The sequence below is a fragment of the Urocitellus parryii genome, chromosome 11 (genome assembly GCF_045843805.1).
Source record: "Urocitellus parryii isolate mUroPar1 chromosome 11, mUroPar1.hap1, whole genome shotgun sequence".
Classification (NCBI taxonomy): Eukaryota; Metazoa; Chordata; class Mammalia; order Rodentia; family Sciuridae; genus Urocitellus; species Urocitellus parryii.
In genome coordinates, this window is record NC_135541.1 from 20,046,699 (window position 1) to 20,070,583 (window position 23,885).

The 23,885-nt window shown below is 43.2% G+C and overlaps 1 protein-coding gene across 1 annotated transcript; it reads right to left on the reverse strand.

Moving 5' to 3' along the window:
* Positions 1-52: 52 nt before the first annotated feature.
* On the reverse strand, positions 53-21,048 carry Sync (syncoilin, intermediate filament protein). Its single transcript, XM_026406836.2, has 5 exons — positions 20,905-21,048; positions 13,929-15,108; positions 2,817-2,941; positions 2,578-2,651; positions 53-1,466 (listed from the first exon to the last, which is right to left on the reverse strand). Exons 1-5 carry the CDS (start codon positions 20,955-20,957, stop codon positions 1,456-1,458), a joined length of 1,443 nt encoding a protein of 480 aa, XP_026262621.1. The 5' UTR covers positions 20,958-21,048; the 3' UTR covers positions 53-1,455.
* Positions 21,049-23,885: the final 2,837 nt, after the last annotated feature.

Consider the following 23,885-nt stretch of genomic DNA (forward strand, 5'->3'; position numbering starts at 1 on the left):
AGTGTATTTCTTGAGCTGTTTTCATATTATTCCTTACCTTTATGTGAAGTGGTTTTTGTTTTTTTGTTCTTTTTTTTTTTTTTTAACTTGGGACCACCAAGTTGTAAAGATGTATGTTTTTACCTGACAGTTGTACCACGGGTATACTGTCAAGTTGAGAAGAGTGAATTGATAGCTTGTATGTTTTTAAAATTAAATTAATCCTTGATAAGAGTTGCTTTTTTTTTTTTTTTTTTTTTTTTTTTAGGAGTTGGTCCTTGACCACTAGTTTGATACCATCTGCATTTTGGGTGACCTGTTTTATCAGCAGGCCTATTACTCCCATGACTAACTGTGTAAGTGCTTATAATGGAATAAATTGCTTTTGTACATAGCCCTATGCCAATGGGTTTTATTTAGTATATAACATCCATCAAACACCCATCCCCTGGCTATCAAGAGTAGAATTAAATATAATAAGCCAAGAGCTATAGAAAAGAGCTTTACTCCTTCCTAGGGAAAAGTGCAAGACATAAAACAGAACTAGAGATATACAGACTAATGTGCAATAAAATGACATCTTTTTGAAGTCTGACCCCAGAGAACAACACAGACTCTTTAAAAATTTTTCAAAGGCAGTGTGTTTAAGGCAGAATTTAAATTTGGGAAAGGTGTTTAAGGCTTATCTTACAGGGTTGCCTCTCCCTAGTATGTTTTTCACTGGAGATTGTACTTAAAGGATTTTAGAACCTGTTGTTTCTAACCTCTATCACCAAATGCCAAAACAAGATAACATGCCTGATTCTTTCCAGTCACTTAGTTTTGTTTTGGCGGAATAGACCCCAAAACTCTAAAGGTCTTTGGGAAATCTGAAATCTTACACCATGAGGTTCAAATCTGGATGGATTCCTTTTCTCCAAGTCAGTTATTTCAGAGTATACTGAAAATTATTTTGACATTTTTAACAATATACCATGTGAATATGTATAGCCCTTAAGAAAAAGTAAACTATATAAGAGGATTCATTTAAAATCTAACACTCATGGCACAAAAGAATTCTAACAGTTGCCTTTTTTACCCCAGTTTTGTTCCAAACATGTTTTTGGTTTGGGTAAACATAAGGCAAAATACATTTTTCACAATACTTCAAGATGTGTCCATACATTCATCATTTACTCTGCATGTGAGGGTTGCTGCTGGCAGATAAAAGGCATTTTTCCATTCCTCAGTGTATTGAGATCAGTATCAGCAGCCTACAAAGTAGGATCCAGCTAAAAGTTGACTGGTGTTCTGCTTCCAGCCACTCCTAAAATCATTTTATACAGTTCAGCCAATATTTGCAATTTCCACAGGTGAATTGCTCATCAAATTCTGGTACTCTCATCGGTTTGGGAAGAAGTGTGTCACAAGGGTATTCAGTGATCCTTTGCTAATAAGTTTTTTTTGTTTCTGGATTACAGATTTGGCCATACATTTCTAAACAGCCCCTGTAAGGTTAAGGAAAAGAAAAAGAATAAGTTTATACTTTCTACAACTTGAAATGCTACCATTAGAAATATTGAACTTCTAAAGTTAGTTTATACAGGCTATGTTGAGAAATGTAATTTACATATGATCAGGGGTGATCATAAATATTTGCCCTAGCAAATATTTAGAAGCCTCATATTTGCAAAACAACGAATGGTTATCTATATGATGGTGAAGACTGGGGTAGTTAAAATTTCTCTCAGGAATACTTCACATGAGTATTTTTCCCCCCTCTTCCCAGTCCTGGGGAATTGAACTCAGAGGGACTTTTACCACTAAGCCACATCCCTGGCCTTATTTTGAGATGGGGCCTTAGACATTGCTGAGACTGGCCTCAAACTCTGGATACTCCTAACTCCTACCCCAGCCTCCTGAGCCGCTGGGATTACAGGCACATGCCACTGTACCTGGCCACTTTCATTTCTTTAGAAATGAGCATTGTCTTTCTTCTCCTGTTCATACAGAGGTATTTGACAGATCATTGCCCCCAATTTGTAGTTAATCCAACAATAAGCATAATAAAATATCTAGATAAGACACAGTAAAAGAAAGTCCTAGAAAGTAAAGAAGAGCATTGGCTCCAATAGTTACTTGTGATTTTGTATCCAAGATGTAAGTTTAAGTAGGAAATAAATGGAAGAAATGGGCATTGATAACAGTACACAACTGACAGACTTTTTAAGGGAATTTAGACTTTATATTATATAAAGAATTAGGACATGTTATAAGATACTAGGGGTCTGGAATAATTCATTATTAATAGGCCCTAAGTTAAGTCTGTGAAATACAGCTTTATGACTTACTTAATTTAGCCCTCTTGTTGGCCACCTTTGTCATGGTCTGAATTTGATAGCACAGCTGCCTTCTGATTTATACTGAGGAAACTGAACAGGAGGTGTGGGTGGGGTAGGGTAAAGAACTGAGAATGCTCAGAGCCTAGGTGTTTTATCTGTTTACAGATTTCCTAATGGTAATTAGGTCATATTAGGGGTGGGGAAAAAAAGACAATAATTAGTATTGTTAGAAAAGCAGAAACAATACAAATACCACTCTATTACCCACAAAGATCACCTTGAGACTGTGTCTCGATTCCACCTGCCTGAGAAGGAGCATCAGCCTGTTCCAGGCTCTTGGGAAGTATAGCCCTTTAAAAAGAAAGAGCCATTTTCCATCTGTTCCTGGATGAGCACAATTTGAAAATCATTTCCCAAATCATTTTTTGTTTTCTACTGTGAAGTGAAATTTTTCCTGAGCCTTCCCCCTCCCCTCAACTAATGTTAGATGAGATTTGAGTGGCAGCAAAAACTGACTTATAAGTTGAGAGCTCTTCAGCAAGACTGATCCTTAGCTGCTCCATCTCTTTGTTCTTCTGTTGCTGGAGTTGCACTCCACTTCTTAACTGCCTCTGTCGTTCTTCCATTTCCTCCAGCTGTTCCTGCATGGAAAGGCCAAGAATATTTCTAATGAGCCAACAAAAATTTTTTTTTTTTTTTAAAGAGAGATTTTTAATATTTTTTAGTTTTCGGCGGACACAACATCTTTGTTTGTATGTGGTGCTGAGGATCGAACCCGGGCCGCACGCATGCCAGGCGAGTGCGCTACTGCTTGAGCCACATCCCCAGCCTGAGCCAACAAAAATTTGATGTTACTCATCATAGTTTATAAATCACTTTCTTTTCTTGTACATTGTTTGATCTTCACAGCAGTGTTGAGACTTGATAGTAAAAGTTAGGCAACTTAAGATCAAACAGGTTGTATTTTAACATAGTGAACTGCTTTTGAAAATGGTGGCTTGACTGTAATCCCCAGCCCCTCAGGAGGTGAGGCAGAAGGATTAAGAATTCAAGGCCCCAGCAACTGGCTGACATTCTTAAAATTTTTTCCTTTTAGGAACCTATTAAAGTTTATTTTTATCTTTGTAAAGGCTTAAAGGACATTAAGGATTTATCTGTACTTCCTTCATAAATTGTTTACCAGACTTCAGGTTTTAAAGATTATTTCAATACTAAAACCAAATTCAACATTTGTATGAGGAAAAAATAATGTGTGTGTAGATTTTTTTTTAAATATTTTTTTTAGTTTTCGGCGGACACAACATCTTTGTATGTGGTGCTGAGGATCGAACCCAGGCCGCACGCATGCCAGGCAAGCATGCTACCTCTTGAGCCACATCCCCAGCCCAGATTTTTTTTTTTTTTAAATGTAATGCTGGGGCCTTGCATGGCAGCACATACCTGTAAAACCCAGAGGCTAGGAGGCTGAGAGGTAGAAGGAGCAAGTTCAAGAGTCGGCCTCAGCACTTCTAAGCAACTTGGACCCTGTCTTAAAATAAAAAGGGTAGTTCTGGGGATCAAACCCAGGGCCTTGTACATGCTAGGTAAGTGCTATACCTCTTAGCTATATCTCCAGCCTTGTTCAAAAGTTCTAAGTTGGGCCAGCTGTGGTGGCACATGCCTGTAATGTAGATACTCAGAAGATCCCAAGTTTAAGGCCAGCCTGAGAACTTAGCAAGATCCTGTCTTAAAGGATCTTTTTGTTGTTGTTGTTTTTTCTTAATTAAGAAAAAGTAGGAGCTGGTCCTACTTTAACTCAGGTTAAGCACCCCTGGGTTTGATCCAGAGTAATGGAAAAAAAGTTCTAAGTTGGAAAATGTGATATTATGCCTAGGAGGAGTCCCTTCAGCCCTCAAGATAAGTGTCCACTTCCTTTTCTGCCAAGAACAGTCTGAGGTGCATTCTGTAAATTGTCCCTGCCTCAGATTAATGCCTGGAAAGGCAGTAAGGCAGATGTCAGGCAAGTAAGTCTTTGGCTTAGCTGGTAACTGGCTTGGAACCTTAAAGCCCTGGGGGAGGGAAAGGGTGTTGACATGGAAAGGTATATTGTAAAGGGGCAGACTGAAGAATACTAAATAGGAATCCAGTTGGGGCACATGCTATTATTAGAGGGATCTAAATAAACTGTTCTGAGACAGCCTTGAATACTGCACCTACGGTACATGAATCTTCATTTGATGAATTTGCTGAATCTCAGCTTTTGTCAGCACTATCAAAGGCTATTTCTTTTAGTACCCCACCATGCCTGGGCACAACTCTAAAAAGATGCAACCTTACCAACCAAGTGTCATCTGAAGGGAGCCATCTTTACACTGCTGCCCTGATTTACCATGCCTCATTACCTAGCAAATCTATTGGTGAGACAGAAATATGTGGTTGTGAAAGCAGTCTGTACCATCAGAAATTAGCTCTAACAGACTGGAACAGCCTCACTGAAATGAATCCATATAGTGGCAGTGAGGACTGTCTTCAGTTTTAATCCTATGTAGTATGCTGCTAGCTGGGCATGGTGGTGCATACCTGTAATCCCAGCAAAGGGGGGCTGAGGTAGAATGCAAATTCAAGGTCAGCCTCAGCAAATTAGAGAACCCTGTCCAAAATTAAATAAAAATTGTTTTATCTCAAAATCCTAGAGCTTTCCATTTTATTTAGGGGCATTCAGACCCTTTGGTTTGAACCTACATTACTTTTTTTTTTTTTTTGAGGCGGGGGGTATAAATTACCAACGCTGGGCTTAGATTTTGTAATCCTCTTGCCCCAGCCTCCAACATAGCTGGGTGTGGTGGGGCACACCTGTAATCTCCTGGATCCATTCTTCCATGAGAATATTTTTCTCTCACCTTGAGCTGTCCAATAGGAAGCCACTAATATGTGGTTGAGTATTTGAAATATAGCTAGTCTGAATTGAGCTGTGCTGTGGATGTAAATAAAACATATTTCTAAGAATAATAGTAAAATATTTATGTTGAAGTAAGTACATTTTTATGTTGGATTAATTTCATCTTTTTTCGGGGTAGGGGGGATACTGGGGATTGAACCCCAAGGGCGTTTTGTTACTGAGTTGCATTCTAGCCTCCCCCCTCTTTTTTTGGTTCCAGGAGTGCTTTACCACTGAGCCACATCCTCAGCCCTTTTTTTATATTTTAGAGACAGGGTCTTGCTGAGTTGCTTAGGACCTCGCTAAGTTGCTCAGGCTGGCTTTGAATCCAAGTTTCTCCTGCGCCACTGGGATTACAGGTATGCATCCCCTCACCTGGTTATACCCTACCGCCTTTTTTATTTTTTAGTTTGAGACAGGGTCTTTTCATATGAGTTGCTGAGTCTTGCCCCGAACTTATTATTTTGCCTCAACCTCCCATGTTGCTGAGATTGAATGTGTGAGCCACCATATTTGGCTTCACATGTTTCTTACATTTTTAATGTGGCCATTAGAAAAAAATGACACTATAGTTTGCATGTCAGTTAAGTTGGTAATGCCTTTGCTTTTTGCTACTTATCACCAAGACAGCTTGACTCATTCTCTCTCTTCCTCTGCCTACACTTAATATACCTATTATCTGAGGATTAGTACGTGTCTATAGTAGCCCCCAAACCAAATCTGACAAAGGTGTACTTTCTTTTGGCAGTATTCCTAATAGTTTCTACGTAGGTATTTACTCTATCTCAGGAGAGGGGCATAGATAGAACAATAGTAACATGTAATAGGTGCTTTGAAAACAAGAAGGGCAGGGCTGGGGATGTGGCTCAAGCGGTAACGCACTTGCCTAGCATGCATGAGGCACTGGGTTCAATTCTCAGCACCACATAAAAATATTGTGTCCACCTAAAATAAAAAAAATATTTTTTTTAAAAAAGGGCATCTGTTGCACAATAAGAATTATTAGGGGACTGAGATTATGGCTCAGCGGTAGAGCGCTTGCCTATCACGGGCAGGGCCCAGGTTCGATCCTCAGCCCCACATAAAAATAAAGGTATTGGGTTGGGATTGTGGCTCATTGGCAGAGCACTTGCCTACCATGTGTGAGTCACTGGGTTCGATTCTTAGCACCACATATAAACAAATAAAACAAAGGTCCTTTAACAATTAATAAAATGAAGGTATTGTGGGGCTGGGGTTGTGGCTCAAGTGGTAGCGCGCTGGCCTGGCATGTGTGAGGTAGTGGGTTCAATCCTCAGCACCGCATAAAAATAGATATTGTGTCCACCTAAAACAAAAAAAAGAAAATAATTTAAAAAAATTAATATTTAAAAAACAATTATTGGGGAGGGGTTGAGGCTGTAGCCCAATGGCAAGAGTGCTTGCCTTGTACATGTGAGGCACTGGGTTTGATCTTCAACACCACATAAAAGCAAATTAAAGGCATGCTGTCCATCTACAACTACAAAAAAAATATATTAGGGAAAACAGGACGAATTGGACAAGGGCTTAAAGAAGAGTGAGAATTGGGTAACGGGCTGGCATGTGTGAAGCACTGGGTTTGATCTCAGCACTACATATAAAAAGTAAATAAGGATCCAAAAAGAATTAGGTAATGAATAGGCTTAGGCAGGAGGATTGCAAGTTTGATGTCAGCCTCACAAGTTGGCAAGACCCTGACTCAAAATTGAAAAAGAAAAGCCAGGGGATATAGCCCAGTGTTCAATCCCTTGTACCACTACCACCAAAAAAAAAGGTACCAGGCATGAAATTGTGGGAAATGTGGTGTCTCACTGGAACTGCAGGTGATTTAGGGATGGCTAAAACACAAGTTGGTTGTGAGAGGGTGAAAGAAAATGTGGCCGTGGCTTTTAGCATCTGCCCCCTTATTTGCCTTTTTTTTTTTTTTTTTGGGTAACCCATGTGTAACTCCCAAATCTGATTGTAGGCTCTTATATCTTACCACATCTAGTGCCCTACGTTTGTTGGTATGAAATATGCCAATGGTAAATATATTCCATATTAAAGCAGTGATTAAACTAAAAACTTTGATATCATCCTCAGCAAATCTCTCATCCCACCTACTGCAAGCTGTCATCAAATCCTACCAGTTTGACCTCAAAAACCTCCATATTCTCTCATAAGATCTAAGTGGTCTTTCCACACTCTCAACTTACCATCCAAAGTGCTGCCTCAGGAGTGCATATAGCTGTGCAAGAGCTTTGTAGATACTAACTTATTAGCTCACTCCTTGCAACCTTGTGATTTGATAGATTAATCCCATTTTATATGTGAGGGAGCTGAACCACAGAGCTTAAGCATCTAGTTTCCCAATTAGTTATTGAGCCAGGATTTGCTGTTAACTTAAGAGTTCATACTCCTGCAACTCCATTTTTGTCATTCAGAGATGGCAGGCTCTTTCTACAGAAAAACTGTTGGTGGAAGGCCAGGCAGGGGCCAAACAAGTGCCCTTGCTACTCTTTCACCTATTGTGTATAAGATAAAGTGCTGGGGGAGTAGCTCAGTGATAAGAGTGCTTACCTAGTAAAATTTGTTTTTCGAAAGGGTCTGCCTTCAGAGAAAATCTTTTTACACTCTGGTCCCAGTCTGCCTCCCCAGCTTCATGCCTACTACTTGATTTCTTTGTGATTCAGCCACACTGAGCTCACTTCCCAAAACGAAGTGTCCTTTTGCCTCTCTTTGCTTTTGTATGAACTGTTCCCTCTGTCTAGAATACCGTTCCCTACCTTCTCAATGACTTCTTCAAGGCACAGCTCTGGAGAATTCATTGAGTGTGGACTTGGGCCAAATTGCTCAGGGTTACATCCTCACTGCATCACTCACAAGCTGAATAACCCTGGACAAAGGACTTCAGTGTCCCCTCCATTTTATAATTTTCCAAATACTTCACATCTCCCTAATAGAGGTATAAGTGAATGATTGGTTATTACTAATCCTCTGTAAAATTTCTCCTTTTTTCCACAGGCAGGAGTAAGCATACCTGTTGTCATTTTTTTTTTTAAAGAGAGTGAGAGAGGAGAGAGAGAGAATTTTTAATATTTATTTTTTAGTTCTCGGCAGACACAACATCTTTGTTGGTATGTGGTGCTGAGGATCGAACCCGGGCCGCACGCATGCCAGGCGAGCGTGCTACCACTTGAGCCACAACCCCAGCCCCACCTGTTGTCATTGATAAAGTGCTTTATTCCTACAACAGTTAACACTGTTTGTCACATTGAAGTGTATCATTTCATGGATTTCACTAAGATTTTCACTTTTTTTTTTTTCTTCTGGTACTGATGATGGAACTCAAAGGCACTTTTACCACTGAGCAACATTCCCTGCTCTTTTCTTTCTTTTTTTTTTTTTTTTTTTTTCATTTTGAGATGACCTTATTATGTTTCCCAGGTTGGACTTGATTTTGCCATCCTCCTGCCTCAGCCTTCCAAAACTTTGGGATTTCAGGAAAGTGCTTCCAAGACTTTCACATTTTAACATCTTGAAATTAATGCTTAGGTTTTATGAAATGTATTACTTTTATCTGGTATCCCTCATGAACTGCAAATTCTAAGAGCACAGTCTAAGAATTAAAGGGGCACCCTTGAAAAGTAATCAGATGAAAATAGGAAAAACTTTGACAAATACATTTTAGAAAGCCATTTCAAAAAGAAGAATTAGGTCCTTCAAACCCTGATTCCTGCTTAACTTATGGTATAAGTGATAGCAGAAACTCACATCAAGGGTATGTGTCATTTAACTCTCCTTAGAAAGCTGAACAGATCATGAGATATGAAACAAACCCAGTAAAGTGTTGGAAATCACTGGGGAAAATAACTGGTGCTATGTCAAAAAACTAAAGCAGAAAATTCCCATTTTATGGCATCACCATCTTAGTTATCCTTGCTTGAAATTTTAGCCTCCTCTTTGACGTCTCATCAAATCACCAAGTTTATTTGGCAATTGTTATTTATTGGTACTGAGGATTGAATTCAAGGGTGCTCTACACTGAGCCACACCCCCAGTCCTTTTTATTTTGTGACAGGGTCTCACTAAATTGCCCAGTTGGCCTAAAACTTGTGATCTTCCTGCTTCAGCCACCAAGTCACTGGGATTGGTGGGATTACAGGTGCCTAGCTATAGTTGTTCTGGAAACCCCCTTTTAGTCCCACCACCATTGCACCATTGGTTATAATCTCACCTAGAATAGCTTTCTTTTTTTTGGTACTGGGAATTGAACTCAGGGAAATACTTGACCACTGAGCCCCATCCTCACCCCTACTTTGTATTTTATTTAGAGAGAGGGTTTCACTGAGTTACTTAGTGCCTCACCACTGAGATTACAGCTAGCTTTTTTTTTTTTTTTTAAGACTTTATTATTTGTGTGTGTGTGTGTGTGTGTGTGTGTGTGTGTGTGTGGCTGAGGATTGAACCCAGGGCCTTCTGCATGTAAGGCAAGCACTCTACCAACTAAGCTAGATCTCCAGCCCTACAATAACTTCTTAAGTAGCCTCCTTTGCCCTTGGTCTGGCCCATTTTCACACTGCCACCAGTACTTTCTAATAGTAGAGAATGATATATGTTACTCCTAATTAAAAGCCTTTAATTAAAAAATAAATAAAAGTCTTTAATTATGCAACTGGCTACTGAATAAAATCCAGATGATTAGTTTGGGTTTCAGAGTCCTGTACCAGCAGTTTGGGAGGCTGAGGCAGGAGGATGGCAAGTTTGAGTCCTGTATCAAAAAAAGAGGACGGGGAGCTGGAGTTGTGACTCAGTGGTAGAGCACTTGCCTGGCATATGTGAGGCCCTGGGTTCAATCCTCATCACTGCATATAAATAAATAAATGATCCATTTACAACTAAAAAAAAAAAAAGAACTGGGGATATAATTTAGTGGTAGAGCACCCCTGGGTTCAATCCCCAGTACCATAAACTTCAAGGTACTTCAACCCAACCTACCTTCACAATTCACCTTAACAACGGCTTTTCACCTTTTACCTGCAGCCAAGATACTATATTTTGGATATTTAGGGTTAGATAAAATGTTAAAACTTCCAGGCTCAGTGATTTATGCCTGTAATCCCAGCAACTCAAAAGACTGAGTTAGGAAGATCACAAGATCAAGGCAAGCCTGGACAACCTCGAGAGACTATGTCTCAAAAAAGGACTGGGTAGCGCACCCCTGTAATCCCAGCAGCTCAGGAGGCTGAGGCAGGAGGATCGCAAAAGCAAGGCACTAAGCAACTCAGTGAGACCCTGTCTCTAATAAAATACCTTAAAAAAAAAAAAAAAAGGTCTGGGGATGTGGCTCAGTGGTAAAGTGTCCCTAAGTTCAACCCCCCAGTAGCCCCCTGCCTTTTACCTCCAAAAAGTGTGTGTATGTATTTGTATACACACACACACACACACACACACACATTTTTAAATTTCTTTCACCTATTTTTCTTTTTTAATATAGTTACTGGATATATTTCCACTGGACAGCACAGGTCTAAATTCTTCCTACAATTCATAGCTCAAATTCCACCTTTTTCCATGATGAGTTCTCTGATTTAACCCTGTAGCTAAAAATATCCCATAGCCCTCTTACTTGCATCTCTTATATCCATTACTTTTTACCCTGAGTTACAATTTTTAACATAATATCTACTTGAGTTTGTTGTTAAGGACAGTACTTAATAAAGTACTGAATAAATAATTGCCCTTTCACTAGCATTGTGAACCAATAAAAAAAATCAACTTCTCTCTCTCCCCCTCTGTCCTCCTCCCTTCCTCTCTTTCCCCCCTCTCCCCCTCTTTCTCTCTCTCCTCACCCTCTTCCCACCCCCCTTCCTTAAAAAAAAAAAAATCAATGTGGATATTGGGTGAGTGAGTGAGTGTTTGATGAATAATTTTAAAACATCCATCTGGGTACAGTGACACACACCTGTAATCCCAGCGACTGGGGGAGACTGAGGCAGGAGGATTGCAAATTTGAGGTGAGCCTCAGCAACTTAGAAAACTCTGTCTCAAAAATAAGAAGGGCTGGGGATGTGGCTCAAGCGGTAGCGCGCTCGCCTGGCATGCGTGCGACCCGGGTTCGATCCTTAGCACCACATACCAACAAAGATGTTGTGTCTGCCGAGAACTAAAAAATAAATATTAAAAATTCTCTCTCTCTCTCTCTCTCTCTCTCTCTCTCTCTCTCTCTTTAAAAAAAACATAAGAAGGGCTGGGGATGTAGCTCAATGTTAAATCACTCCGGTTCAAACCCTCGTACCCCACCCCCCACAAAGAAAGGAATATACCCATGCATGACCAAACCCCATTGTTTTCATAATACAGACACAGAAACCTGGACAAAATATTTAATCAAGTGAGTGCAGCCATTTTTAATAGAGGACATGTTCCCTTAAGGATACACCAAAATCTCCAGGAAGGCATAAAGTGTTTGGCTTTGGTTTGGCAGTCTGGGGGTTGAACCCAGGACCTCACACATAGGCAAAGTGTTCTGCCACTGAAATGTATCATAGTTCTTTTCATTTATTTTGAGCCAGTTGCAATGGCACACACCTGTAATCCCAGCAACTTGGGAGACTGAGGCAGGAGGGTCACAAGTTCAAAACTAGCCTCAGCAAAAGCGAGGCACAAAGCAACACAGTGAGACCCTGTCTCTAAATAAAATACAAAATAGGGGCTGGGTATGTGGCTCAGTGGTACAGCAGTCTTGAGTTCAATCCCCAGTACCTTAAAAAAATAATAATAACTTTATTTTGAGACAGGGTCTCCCTAAATGGCTCAGGCTGGCCTGGAACATGTGGTTCTCTTGCCTCAGCCTCCAGAATCACTGGGTTTGTAGGTATATGCCTCCATACCTGGCATAAAGTTTATTCAAAGAAGTGCATATTTCAAGAGACAAAAATACTGCTCTTACTGGAAAATTGAGATTACTGGTGAAATAAAATTTGATGTAATTTTCTGTAAACTATATAATAAAATGTTGTTAAATATGAAAAAAAAAATACTGCTCTGAAAGACCCCATACAGCCAGCCACAGTGTCACATGTCTATAATCCTGACAGTGACTTGGGAGGTTGTGACAGAGGAATCACAAGTTCAATGCTATCTGCAGCAATTTAGCAAGACCCTATCTCAAAATTAACAAAAATGACTTGGGGCTGTTTCTCCCTCTGGAGTTGGCCCACATTCTCCCTTGAATGTATATTCCTTGCTTTACCCCAAACCACCTCACAGCCCATATTTACCCTAGAAGTACCCTCTGCTTTCCTAAATAAACCTCTAAGTTGTAATGTGGTGATGCATGCCTATAATTGTAGCAACTCAGGAGGAGGAGGCAGGAGGATAACAAGTTTGAGGCAAGCCTCAGCAATTTAGTAAGGCCCTAAGCAACTTAGTGAGACCCTGTCTCAAATTAGAACTGGATTAGAATGGCTCATATTTAATCAGAAATAACGAATACAAGGGAGATGGTGACACGCACAGAAAAGGAAAACAAGGAATAGAGATTTATAGATTTCATCCCAGTCTATAGACTGAACAAAACAACTACAACTGACCAACTATAACTCAGTGATAAAGCATTCCTACCCCTGGATTCAATTCCCAGTATAATTTTTTTTTAATAAAAAGTTTCTTGTTTATGTCTTTGGGGGAAAAAAAGCAGGGGAGGGGAGAACTGGGAATGTAGTTCAGGAGTAAAGCATCCCTGCATGGGTTCAATCCCTAGTACCAAAAGAAAAATTGCAAAAGCCCCACACAGCTGGGCACAGTTGCAGATCCCCATAATCCCAGCTATTTGGGAAGATGAGGCAGGTGAATGCCAAATTAGAAGCCAGCCTGAGAAATTCAGCAAGACCTTGCCTCTTCAAAATAAATACAAAATCCCACAACAAAGTCTCAGCAACACCTAACTCAACATTTACCTGATGTGTCCTGAGCCCTGAGTAGCAGACAATATAGAGGTAAGTTAAACACCACCACTACCTTCCCAAAGCCCACAGTCTATGGGAAAGGCAGACGTAATTGTTTATTCACTTAGTATTTATATTCCACTGTTCTAAAAAGGGATTAGAACTGGCTCACACTTAATCAGAAATAACTTGAATACGAGGGAGACGGTGACATGCACAAAAAAGGAAAAAAAGGAATAGAGATTTATAGATTTCATCCCAGTCTAAAGACTGAACAGCTTTAAGGTAGAGGTTGGATGGATGGGACTTAAGGGTGGAGAAGAGGGATGAATTCATTCCATCTGGCCTCATTCCCTCCAGCTCTCCACATACCCAAGTGTGACTCACTATTCAGTTAGAATTAGAAACAGATACCTAGGAAGGAGCACTGAAATACTTGGGGTTGGGTTGGGTTGGTTCAAATACAGCCTCAGTCTCCTCTTCTAAAAGATGAGAATGCTTGTAGTATTAATGTGAAGATCAAATGAGACAGTTGGTGTGAAAATGCTGCATGAACTAAAAGAGAGCAAGTAATTTCAGCTCCTAACACAGGCCTGACTGAAGGAGGTGAATGAAGAATGGAGTCAAGACATGAGTGAATGGCCCCAGAGAATGCATTGTTCTTCCTACACAGGATAGTATCCTCCGAGCCCAAAGACATTAGATTCTGACCACCCTCTCCTTCCTGGTAGAAGACCTCTCTTTCACAACCAGTGGGCCTACCTTGTACTGCTGTACTTCTTCATCTCGTTTTTGCCTCACAAGTGTGATCTGGTCCTCCAGGTTCCTGTTTTGCAGGTGGAGCTGCCGGGCCTCTGCTTGCAGGGGTCTCAGAGCCTCCTTCATCTCCTGGATCTCAGCCTGGGTTTTCTGTAGAGCTTTGGTCCCTGCTTCTTTCCTCTCCAGGAGCCGCAGCAGCTGAGGTTCATACTCCTCCTCCAGGCCCTGGCGGTTCTCTGCCATGAGATTTTCAAATTGGGCAGACAGCCGGCGGCTTTCTTGGATAAAGTGCCCATCCCTTTGGTTTGGGGGTGCTTCTAGTTGTTGCCTTAACTGCTCCTTCTGCTTCTGATAGGCATCCCGGAGTTGGGCCAGTTCCTCCGAGAGCTGGGCTGCCCTAGTAGTTAGCACTTCCCGGAAATCAGCAAACTGAGCCACATCCTGCTGGCGGCACTCCAGCTGGTACTGGTAGGCCACACATTCCTTGGTCACCTTGAACAACTTCTGTTTGACCAGCCGGATCTCCTCCCTGAGTCCATCCCTCTCCAGCTCTGCCTGGGCATGCAGCTTGTAGGCAGCCTGGATGTCCTGATGGACTTGCTGTACCTCCTGCAGAGCTGGTTCACGGAGCAGCACAAGTTCATGGATGAGCTGATCCCGCTCCTCTTCCAGCTGGGCCACTGCTTGCACACACTGCTGGAAACGGCCCTCTAGCAGTTCCAGGTCTGCCATGCTTAGGTTGTCCTCTGTGCTGGGGCTTAACCCTGCTCTGAGGCTCTCCTTAGGGCAACATTTCTCTTCTTTTGCCACCATCTCTCCATCACAAACAATCAGCCCTGGGCTGGGACTCTTTGCTGGCTCTGCAGTCTGCTCCACAAACTGTATCTCATCTGGCTTCACAGTCTCTTCCACATACTCTTCTGGACTTGCAAGCTCTTCCACATACAGTGCCTCCTCTGGCTGCCTGGGCTCCTCAATATAAAGTGTCTCCTCTGGCTTCTCTGTCTCTTCTACATAGAGCGGTGTCTCTTCAAAGTCTCCTGTGTCGTCAAGGTAAAGAATGTCTTCTAGGTTCACAGTTCCCTCCAAAGATAGTGTAACTTCTGGGTTCACAGTCTTGGACTCATTCCAGGATTCAGGATTCTCTTCTTGAAGAGGAGAATTGGACTCTGCTCTTGTTTCTCTGCAAAATAAATTATTTAAAGTGAAAGGGGAGCTGTAGTTATAGCTCAATGGTAGAGTGCTTGCCTAGAACGTGTGAGACACTAGGTTTGATCCTCAGCACCACATAAAAATAAATAAAATAAAGGTATTGTGACTATCTACAACTAAAAAATATTTTTAAAATAAATAAATAAAAATAAAGTGAGGGCTGGGGATATAGTCAGTTGGTAGAGTGCTTGCCTCGCATGCACAAGGCCCTGCATTTAATCCCCAGCACCACAAATAAATTTATTAATAAAGTGAAAGGGTTCCAACTATGGTAGGATGGTTTTTGACAGATCCATCAGCCACAGGTCAATTTTTTAATGTTTTTATTAGTGCATTATAATATACATAGTAGTGGGATTTATTTTGACATTATCATACATGCATGAAATATAATTTGCTCCATTTGAGTCCCCAGTGCTTCCTCTTTCCCTCCCCTCCTCCCTCTCCCTATTCCCCTTCCTTTACTAGTCTTCCTTGTATTTATTTTTTGTTCTTTTATTTATTTTTTTTTTAAAGAGAGAGTGAGGGAGGAGAGAGAGAGGGAGAGAGAATTTTTAATATTTATTTTTTAGTTCTCAGCGGACACATCTTTGTTTGTATGTGGTGCTGAGGATCGAACCCGGGCCGCATGCATTCCAGGCGAACGTGCTACCGCTTGAGCCACATCCCCAGCCCTATTTTTTGTTCTTTTAATTGCTGCTTTATAGATATACATAAAGATGAAATTCACTGTGGTACATTCATATATATACAGTAGAAGACAGGAAATAATGGAGATCAGAGCCAAAATTAATAAAATTGAGAATAAAAAAATAATACAAAGAATCAGTGCAACAAAGGGTTAGTTCTGTGAAAGGATAAATTCCCTTATCTGGTCCCTTCCCTCTATTGATCTACCTCCTCCACACACAGGGTCCATTGTTTTGATCCCCTCATAGCACCCCCTCAAAGTCACTATCTCATCTCTGTTTACATAATTTAAAGGAGAGGAAAGTCAAACTTGAGCCTCTACTATAATTGATACTAAGATTGATAAATCCTTAGCCAAACTAACCAAAAGAGAGAAGACCCAAATCAACAAATTAGACATGAAAAAGGGAGATATCACCACAGACACTTCTGTAATCCAGAAGATCATTAGAAATCATTTTGAAAATTTATACGCCAATAAATTGGAAAATCTATAAGACATTGACAAATCTTTAGACAAATATGAGCTGCTCAAATTGAATCAGGAAAATAGAGAAAACCTAAACAGATCAATATCAAATGAGATTGGAGCAGCAATTAAAAGTTGTGGCTCAGGGCTGGGGATGTGGCTCAAGCGGTAGCGCGCTCGCCTGGCATGCGTGCGGCCCGGGTTCGATCCTCAGCACCACATACAAAGATGTTGTGTCCGCCGAAAACTAAAAAATAAATATTAAAAATTCTCTCTCTCTTCTCTCTCTCTCTCTCTTTCTCTCTTTAAAAACAAACAAAAAATAAATAAAAGTTGTGGCTCAGAGGTAGAGCACTCACCTACATGCATGAGGCACTGAGTTTGATCCTCAGCGCCACATAAAAATAAAATAAAGATATTGAGTTCACCTGTAACTTAAAAAAAAAAAAAAAAAGTCTTCCAGGGCTGGGGCTGGTACAGCACCTGCCTAGCATGTGTGAGGCACTGGATTTGATCCTCAGCACCACATATAAAAATAAATCAATCAAATAAAGCTGTGTATCCATATATAAGTAAAAAAAATATTTGAAAACAAAGTCTTCCAACAAAGAGAAGCCCAGGACAAGATGGATTCTCAGCTGAGATCTACTAGATTTTTAAAAATATATATATTGTTTTAGTTGCAGATGGACACAATACATTTATTTTTTTAAAAATATTTATTTCTTAGGTGTAGATGGACTCAACACAATGCCTTTATTTTTATGTGGTGCTGAGGATCGAACCCGGATCCCGCCGGTGCTAGGCAAGCACTCTACTGCTGAGCCACAATCCCAGCCCCACAATACATTTATTTTATTTATTTATGTGGTGCTAAGGATGAAACCCAGTGCCTCACACATGCTAGGCAAGTGCTTTACCACTGAGCCACAGCCCCAACCCTGAGATCTACCAGATTTTTAAAGAAGAACTAACACCAGTCTTCCTCAAAGTACTCGGAAATAAAAAAGGAGGGCACAGTCCTAAAAACAAGTATGAAGCCAGAATAATCCAGGTATTAAAACCAGACAAAGTCGCATCAAGGAAAGAAAACTAAAGACCAATATTCCTGATAGAATAACACAGAAACCAAAGACATAGACTCCAGCAGATTCTCAAATCAAGGTTCCTTTTCCTGTATTGATTTAGTGCCTCTGCACACACAGTCCATTGTTTTGATTCCCTAAAAGCACCCCCTCAAAGTCACCGTCTCATCTGTTTACATAATTTCAAGGATAAGAAACTTATACCTGAGCCTCTACTATGTGCTTCATAGTAGAGTAAAATTCTAATGTTGAAGTAGAAACTTCTTTCTTGCAATACTTGCTTGCTGGACTTGATTCTCCCTTTAGAATCAGACAATTCTGCTTTTCCATGTATGTTCTTTGAACACTTAAAGATAACTAACTCAGAGGCTAGGGAGATAGCCCAGTGGTCAAGCATATACTTGGCATGCGCAAAGCCCCATAGGTTCAATCCCTAACACCAAAAAATAAAAAGATAACTAATTTACCTTTCAATTACTGCATACATGCCAAAGTTTCCTCTGTCCTCCTTATTTGAATCACTTCCTCTGACCAGGCTCCATATTGTCACTATCCCTTGAGGATGAGTATTAAAATCAGTAGGTGTGGCCGGATGCAGTGGCACTCACCTGTAATCCCAGTGGTTTGGGAGGCTGAGGTAGGAGGATTGGGAGTTCCAAGCTAGCCTCAGCAACTTAGGCCCTAAACAACTAAGAAAGACCCCTGTCTCTAAATAAAATATTTTAAAAAGGATTGGGGATGCAGTTTAGTGGTTGAGCGTCCCTGGATTCGATCCCCTATACAAAAAAAAAAAAAAAAACAGAAGTCCATAGACACTAAAATCCTATTGAGGCAGCCAAGATTTCCTTAGAATATAGGGCAGCTCCATCATATTCTCCCTGTCCCCACCTCTGGTACTGGGGATTGAACCCAGGGTGTTTCACCACTGATTTACATCCCTAACCCTTTTTATTTTTAGACAGGGTCTTGCTAAATTGATAGGCTGGCTGTGAATTTGCAATCCTCCTGCCTCGTCTGCCCTACTTGCTGGGATTACAGGCATGTGCACCACACTCAGCTGTACCAACCTTCTAATGGCTTCTTCCCTGTCCTCACCCAATGTATTCTCTACAGGGCCACAGTTCACTTGCTACACCCCAATGTTGTTCCACTTCACAATTTCAACTTACCTTTTTTAGCCTCAGCTCACATTACTCCTGCAACCCACCCCATGCCTGACAACCCAGAACATGTGTTAACTTTTCACACTTCCCACTCTGAGCCCACAATGACTGAAGGATCCAATGGCTGAGAAATGCAGCTTCTCGAACACCACCTGCCTAGAGAATAGCCCTGTACTACACAGAAAGGTCAAGCTCCTGGCGCCAGTAAGACACACCTGCTCAGTCACCCAGGCCCACTCTGCTACTCAACAGAGACCTGCTTTCCCAGCCAATGGCCCTCCCATCAAGCTCTTGCTGAGGCCTCCATCTTGGAATGATTTAACCACATTCAAGGTACTATTCTAAGCATTTTACATGAGTACTTTCTTTAAAAACAAACAAAAAAAAACATTTTTTTAGTTGTAGGTGGACATAATATCTTTTTTTAAACATTTATTTTTTTTAGTTTTTAGGTGGACATAATATCTCTATTTTACATTTATGTGGTACTGAGGATTGAACCCAGTGCCTCATGCATGCTAGGCAAGCGCTTTACCACTGAGCCACAATCCCAGCCCTGGACATAATATCTTTATTATTTTATTTTTATGTGGTGCTGAGGATTGAACCCAGTGCCATACGCATACTAGGAGAGCGCTGTACCTCTGAGCCACAACCTTAGCCCCATGGATACTTTCTTATAGAATATTCCTCTATTATCCCCATTGTATAGATGAAGAAGCTGAAGTACAAAGAAAATGAGGAACTCACTGGAAGTTCCACAACTCATACAAGTGGCAGACAGGGCTAAAGAAGGCCACAGTACTTACCACTCTCTGCCTAGCATAGGTGTGATGTCTGGAAGAAGTAAATGTGGCATGGCACATATAATAGAGCTTGGAATATAGTGGTCAAAACTACTATCTTAGGGCTAGGGTGTGGCTAGAGTGCTTGCCTAGCATGCATTGATGCTCTGGGTTGGATTCCCAGCACCAAAAAGGGGAAAAAAAAAAAAAAAAGCTTTCTATTTACTGAAATTTCTATTCATCTTTCAAGACTTGCTCAAACTCTTATCTCCTCTGGGAAGTTATTTCCCAAATAAGATCCACCTAGGTCCTCACAACACTGAATGCAGCTCATCTTGCGCGCAGTTCTTTGCATTACAGAAGCTCATGTGTCTGTCTCACTGATAGTGAATTTCCTAAAAACAGTTATATTCTCCTTCCCAGGGTTGGGGTCCTTAAAAGGAAGGCAAGAAGAAATGACTGATCTTCAGAGAGTAAACTTACCCAAGGTCAAGTGGTAAAGCTGGAGTAGAACCCAGGCTTCCTGACTCTCAGGCCATGCTGTCACTCCACCCAGGGTACCAGATGCTGTGCTCACACAGCTGCCTCTGCCAAGCAGGGCAAGAAGCACATTATGGAAGACTAAGGGGAGAGGGATGAGTTTGGCCAGGACCCCTGACCTCAGGCTTTCTTGAGCCCAGGCAGTCTGCTTCCACCACTCTATCCCTGTTCCCAGACGACTCCAGCAGCTCCCTAACACTGTCTGTTCCTCAGGGATTTGGCTGGGAGTGTGTGTGTGACACTGTGCAGGCAAGATTACATCTATTTGACTCTGTGTACATCTCTATGTGTACATAGTAGTACAGGCGATTGAACGTGATCCACATGAGGAATGTGACTGTGGAGGGAAGTCAAGAGTATGTATTTGTACCTCCACCTTCTTGGTACACTGGAAAATCCCAGGGCTACAGCCTGAGGTGGAGCAAAAATACTCCCCACTCATTCCCAAATCCCTTGGCCACAGGTCTCTTCCCCTAACCAGTGGTAAGCTAATGTGGCAGAGTAGCAGCTGTCCCTTCTAGTCCCTGCCCAGCCAGAACCCTCCTGCTGCTCCAGGGCAAATAGACCCTCCCCACCCCCATCCCAATTAGACAAGCGAGAACAAGCTGCCGACCAGACTTTTAACTTCAAATTGGCAAATGCCCAACCTTGCACCAAGTGGCTTCACCCAGCGAATTCACAACTGGTTGCCCCAGTTGACATTCCCAGTTGACATTTGGAGTTGAGGAATGACAGAAAAGGAGTATTGTCTTTGGATAGATGGGCAACTTGATTTTGAGCAGATTATAGCCCGAAAGGGTTAATTCTCACGCGCCCTTGGGAGGGGGAGGGGGATTATAAAAAGCCACTGATCAAGGAAGGTCTGTTGACCCTGAGCCAGAGCTCCCCATCTCCCCTGGATGAGTGGCTCCGCCCCGTGCCCCACCCCGGCTGGACCACTACCCCCCGCCTGGTGAAGGGGCTGCGGGTGGGGGAAGGGAATAGTCCAACACCCCCTCCCCAAAGGGGAGGCGACACCAGCCTGGACTGTCCTACCTCGCGGCCTGGGCGGCGCCGTCCCCGCCGCGCCGGAGCTCCGGGCTGGCCATGGCTGCGCGACCCCGGGCTCAGCGGGCGCGTTATTAATAGCCGGCCCCGCCGGCCGCTGCTCAGGCGCCCGCGCCCGCCGCACTGCCAGCTGCAGCCGACACCGGATCCCGGCCGCCCCGGGCCGGGCGCGCCCACTTGGCCCAGGCTCCAGCCTGCGGGAGGAGGGAGCGGGCCGCGGCCCTGGGGGCGGGGAGAGGCCGCCCCTTCCCGGAGAGGCCGGTTGGGGTGGGATGGCGTGGGATAGGGATGAGGGGCGGCTAGTGGCCTTTCCAAAACCAGCCAGCCCCGAGATCTTCCTGAACCTTCCTTCTCTCCATTTTCCCTTCCTGGGGTCCGGGTTATAGGGGGAGTCAAGGGGAGGGCTCTGCCATCCCAGGAGAGAACTTCTGCTGCCCCGCGGGGTGGGGAAGCAAGGTTTGGGGAAGGGGTGCTCAGAGGGACCCAGCACCCCCATCAGGTTTGTGTCTAGGAGTGTTGACGCCCTCAGAAACCAACCAGCGCAGAGGATTGGAGCGCAACCTCCTGCGAGTGCCCCGCAGCTGTCGTGAAGGGGTGGGGTAGGGTGCGGGCTGGGGGAGGAGGGTTAACGGCCACACCCCTTGCCTCTGGGGACAGCCCGGGGCTTAGGAGCCCTTGGCTGGGGTTAGAGAAGGACTGTGGGAGGACTGTCAAGGGGTTTAAGGCTATGGTTGAGCCTGTGTTTAACATCGCTTTCCGTCCTGGGGTATCCCAGTGTTCTCTGTCACCCCCACTCAGTTGGCTTGGGTTAACCTCGAGGGATATCATCTCCCCCCAAGTTCTTGCCCCATTAGTGTCAGGGTCAAACTTCAACACTGAACTCATCCCCACCCCACCCCACCCCAAGGAAAAAGCTGCTGCAGGGAACTGGGGACATAGCTCAGTTAGTAGAGTGCTTGCCTCCCATGTACAAGACCCTGGGTTCAATCCCCAGCACCATACACACACACACACACACACACACACACACACACACAGCTGCTGCAGGCCTTCCAGACCTGGGTCTCAATTACCAGAAGAACAATTACCAGGGCTTGGGGGGGGGGGGGTTGCAAAATCATTCGATTGTATTGAATGAGTGTGGGCTTGGGCATTGTGATGAAGGTACCCACAGTGGTGGGGCCTGGATTTGTGTGTGGAGTGCAAGATTGTGGGGGTTGTGTGCCCATATGTGTGTATGTGGATGTGTGACTATGATCACAGGATCAATGTGTGGCGATTATGTCTGTCCTCATGTGTTCTTTGTGGGCTGTGGGGGATGGGGAGCTGGCTGCAGTGACTGGGGTGTGCATATGGTCCTGTATGAGACTGTGATTGTGTCCCTGACTGGGGCTGATCTGTGTGATCGCAGTGGCGGCAGGGGGGTTGTACACAGAAGCAGATGTGTGGAGCGTCCTCTGTGACTGGGTATGTATGTGTTCATTCATCTGCTATCTGTATATTTATAGTTCTCTGTCTATGGTGAGGGGGTGGAAGATTAACACCCAGGGCAGTCCAATATACCCTTTTAAGGTATGCATGAGAAAAGTCAGGTTTTGGAGGAGGCTGGCCATTTTCTGACTTACCCCTGAAATATTCCAGGGGAGGAAGTTGGCAACGCCTTAGTGGCTGGTTGTTTGACAGCTGCTGCCAGTCAGAGGGGAGCAAAGGAAGCAAGCTCAAGGCCTGCCAGCCGGGGTGCTGTTTGCTGTGGGTGCTAGGCAACAGGTGGCAAGGGCAGCATTCAGAAGGGCTGCTGTCCCTTTCCCTTCAGCCCCTTGCCCAGGAGCTGGCCCTGGGCAGTCCCCCAAGACTGAATTCCTTAACCTCCCCCAACCTTCCCCTAAGCTTTTTTTTTTGGGGGGGTGGGAGTACTGGGGATTGAATTCAGGGGCACTCAACCACTGAGCCACATCCCCAGCCCTATTTTGTATTTTATTTAGAGACAGGGTCTCACTGAGTTGCTTAGCACCTCACTTTTGCTGAAGCTGGCTTTGAACTCATGATCCTCCTGCCTCAGCATCCCAAGCACTTGGGATTACAGGCGTGTACCTAAGCCCTTCTTTAGACTAAAACACTGAATCCCCCTAGGGTTCCAGAAATTCCTTTCCCTCTGAGCGTTCCCTCTGCCTAGAATACCCTTTCCAGATCTTCACATCCCAGCTTCCACCCAGCTCATATGTCATCTCATCAAAAGCATGCAGCCTGTGATGTGTACCCATTGACTGTTTATCCCATCACCCTGTTTATTTTCTGTGCAGCCCTTCTCACAACCTGCAACAATATGGTTTATTTTCCATTCCTTCCTGACCTGCTTCCCCCACTAGAATGGAAACCCCAGGAGGACAAGGACTTTGTGTGTATTGTTTATTACTGTGGCTCCAGGGACTAGCACAAGGTCTAGCACGCAGTAGAAAAGTATGTTGTAAATGAAGGAAGGAAAGAAGAATGTTCTTATTCAGGCAACATTTGGATGCCTGTTGTATGCTAGGCATGAGCACCCAATACCAAGAAAGCCCTTGTCTACTCCAGAAGACAAACACACAAATGTGCCCAGATTGTGTCCACCTAGGTAGGGTGAGGTATGTGAGATCATAGGTCAGATCAGTTGGCACACATTAGCTCTTGGTCTATTGAGCCTGTGTCAGCAAATGGCCTTATTTAGTCCAAGTCTGCAAGAAGCTCACTGTGTACAAGAGGCTAGAACCGTCTCCTGGGGAGACAAGCCTGCGCAGAGGGTGATGCCAGATCACTAGGCTGAATGATGTGTTGACAGGCACTGAAAACCAGGGAGGCCAGGGGTGGGAGAGATTAACTCCAGGACTATGACTGCCCTTGGACAGGGTAACCTGGGCCTGGAAGGAAGGGAAAGGGTGTTTCAGAGTCAGGCACAGATTGTGCTTTCAAAAACAAGTCATCCCCTGCACAAA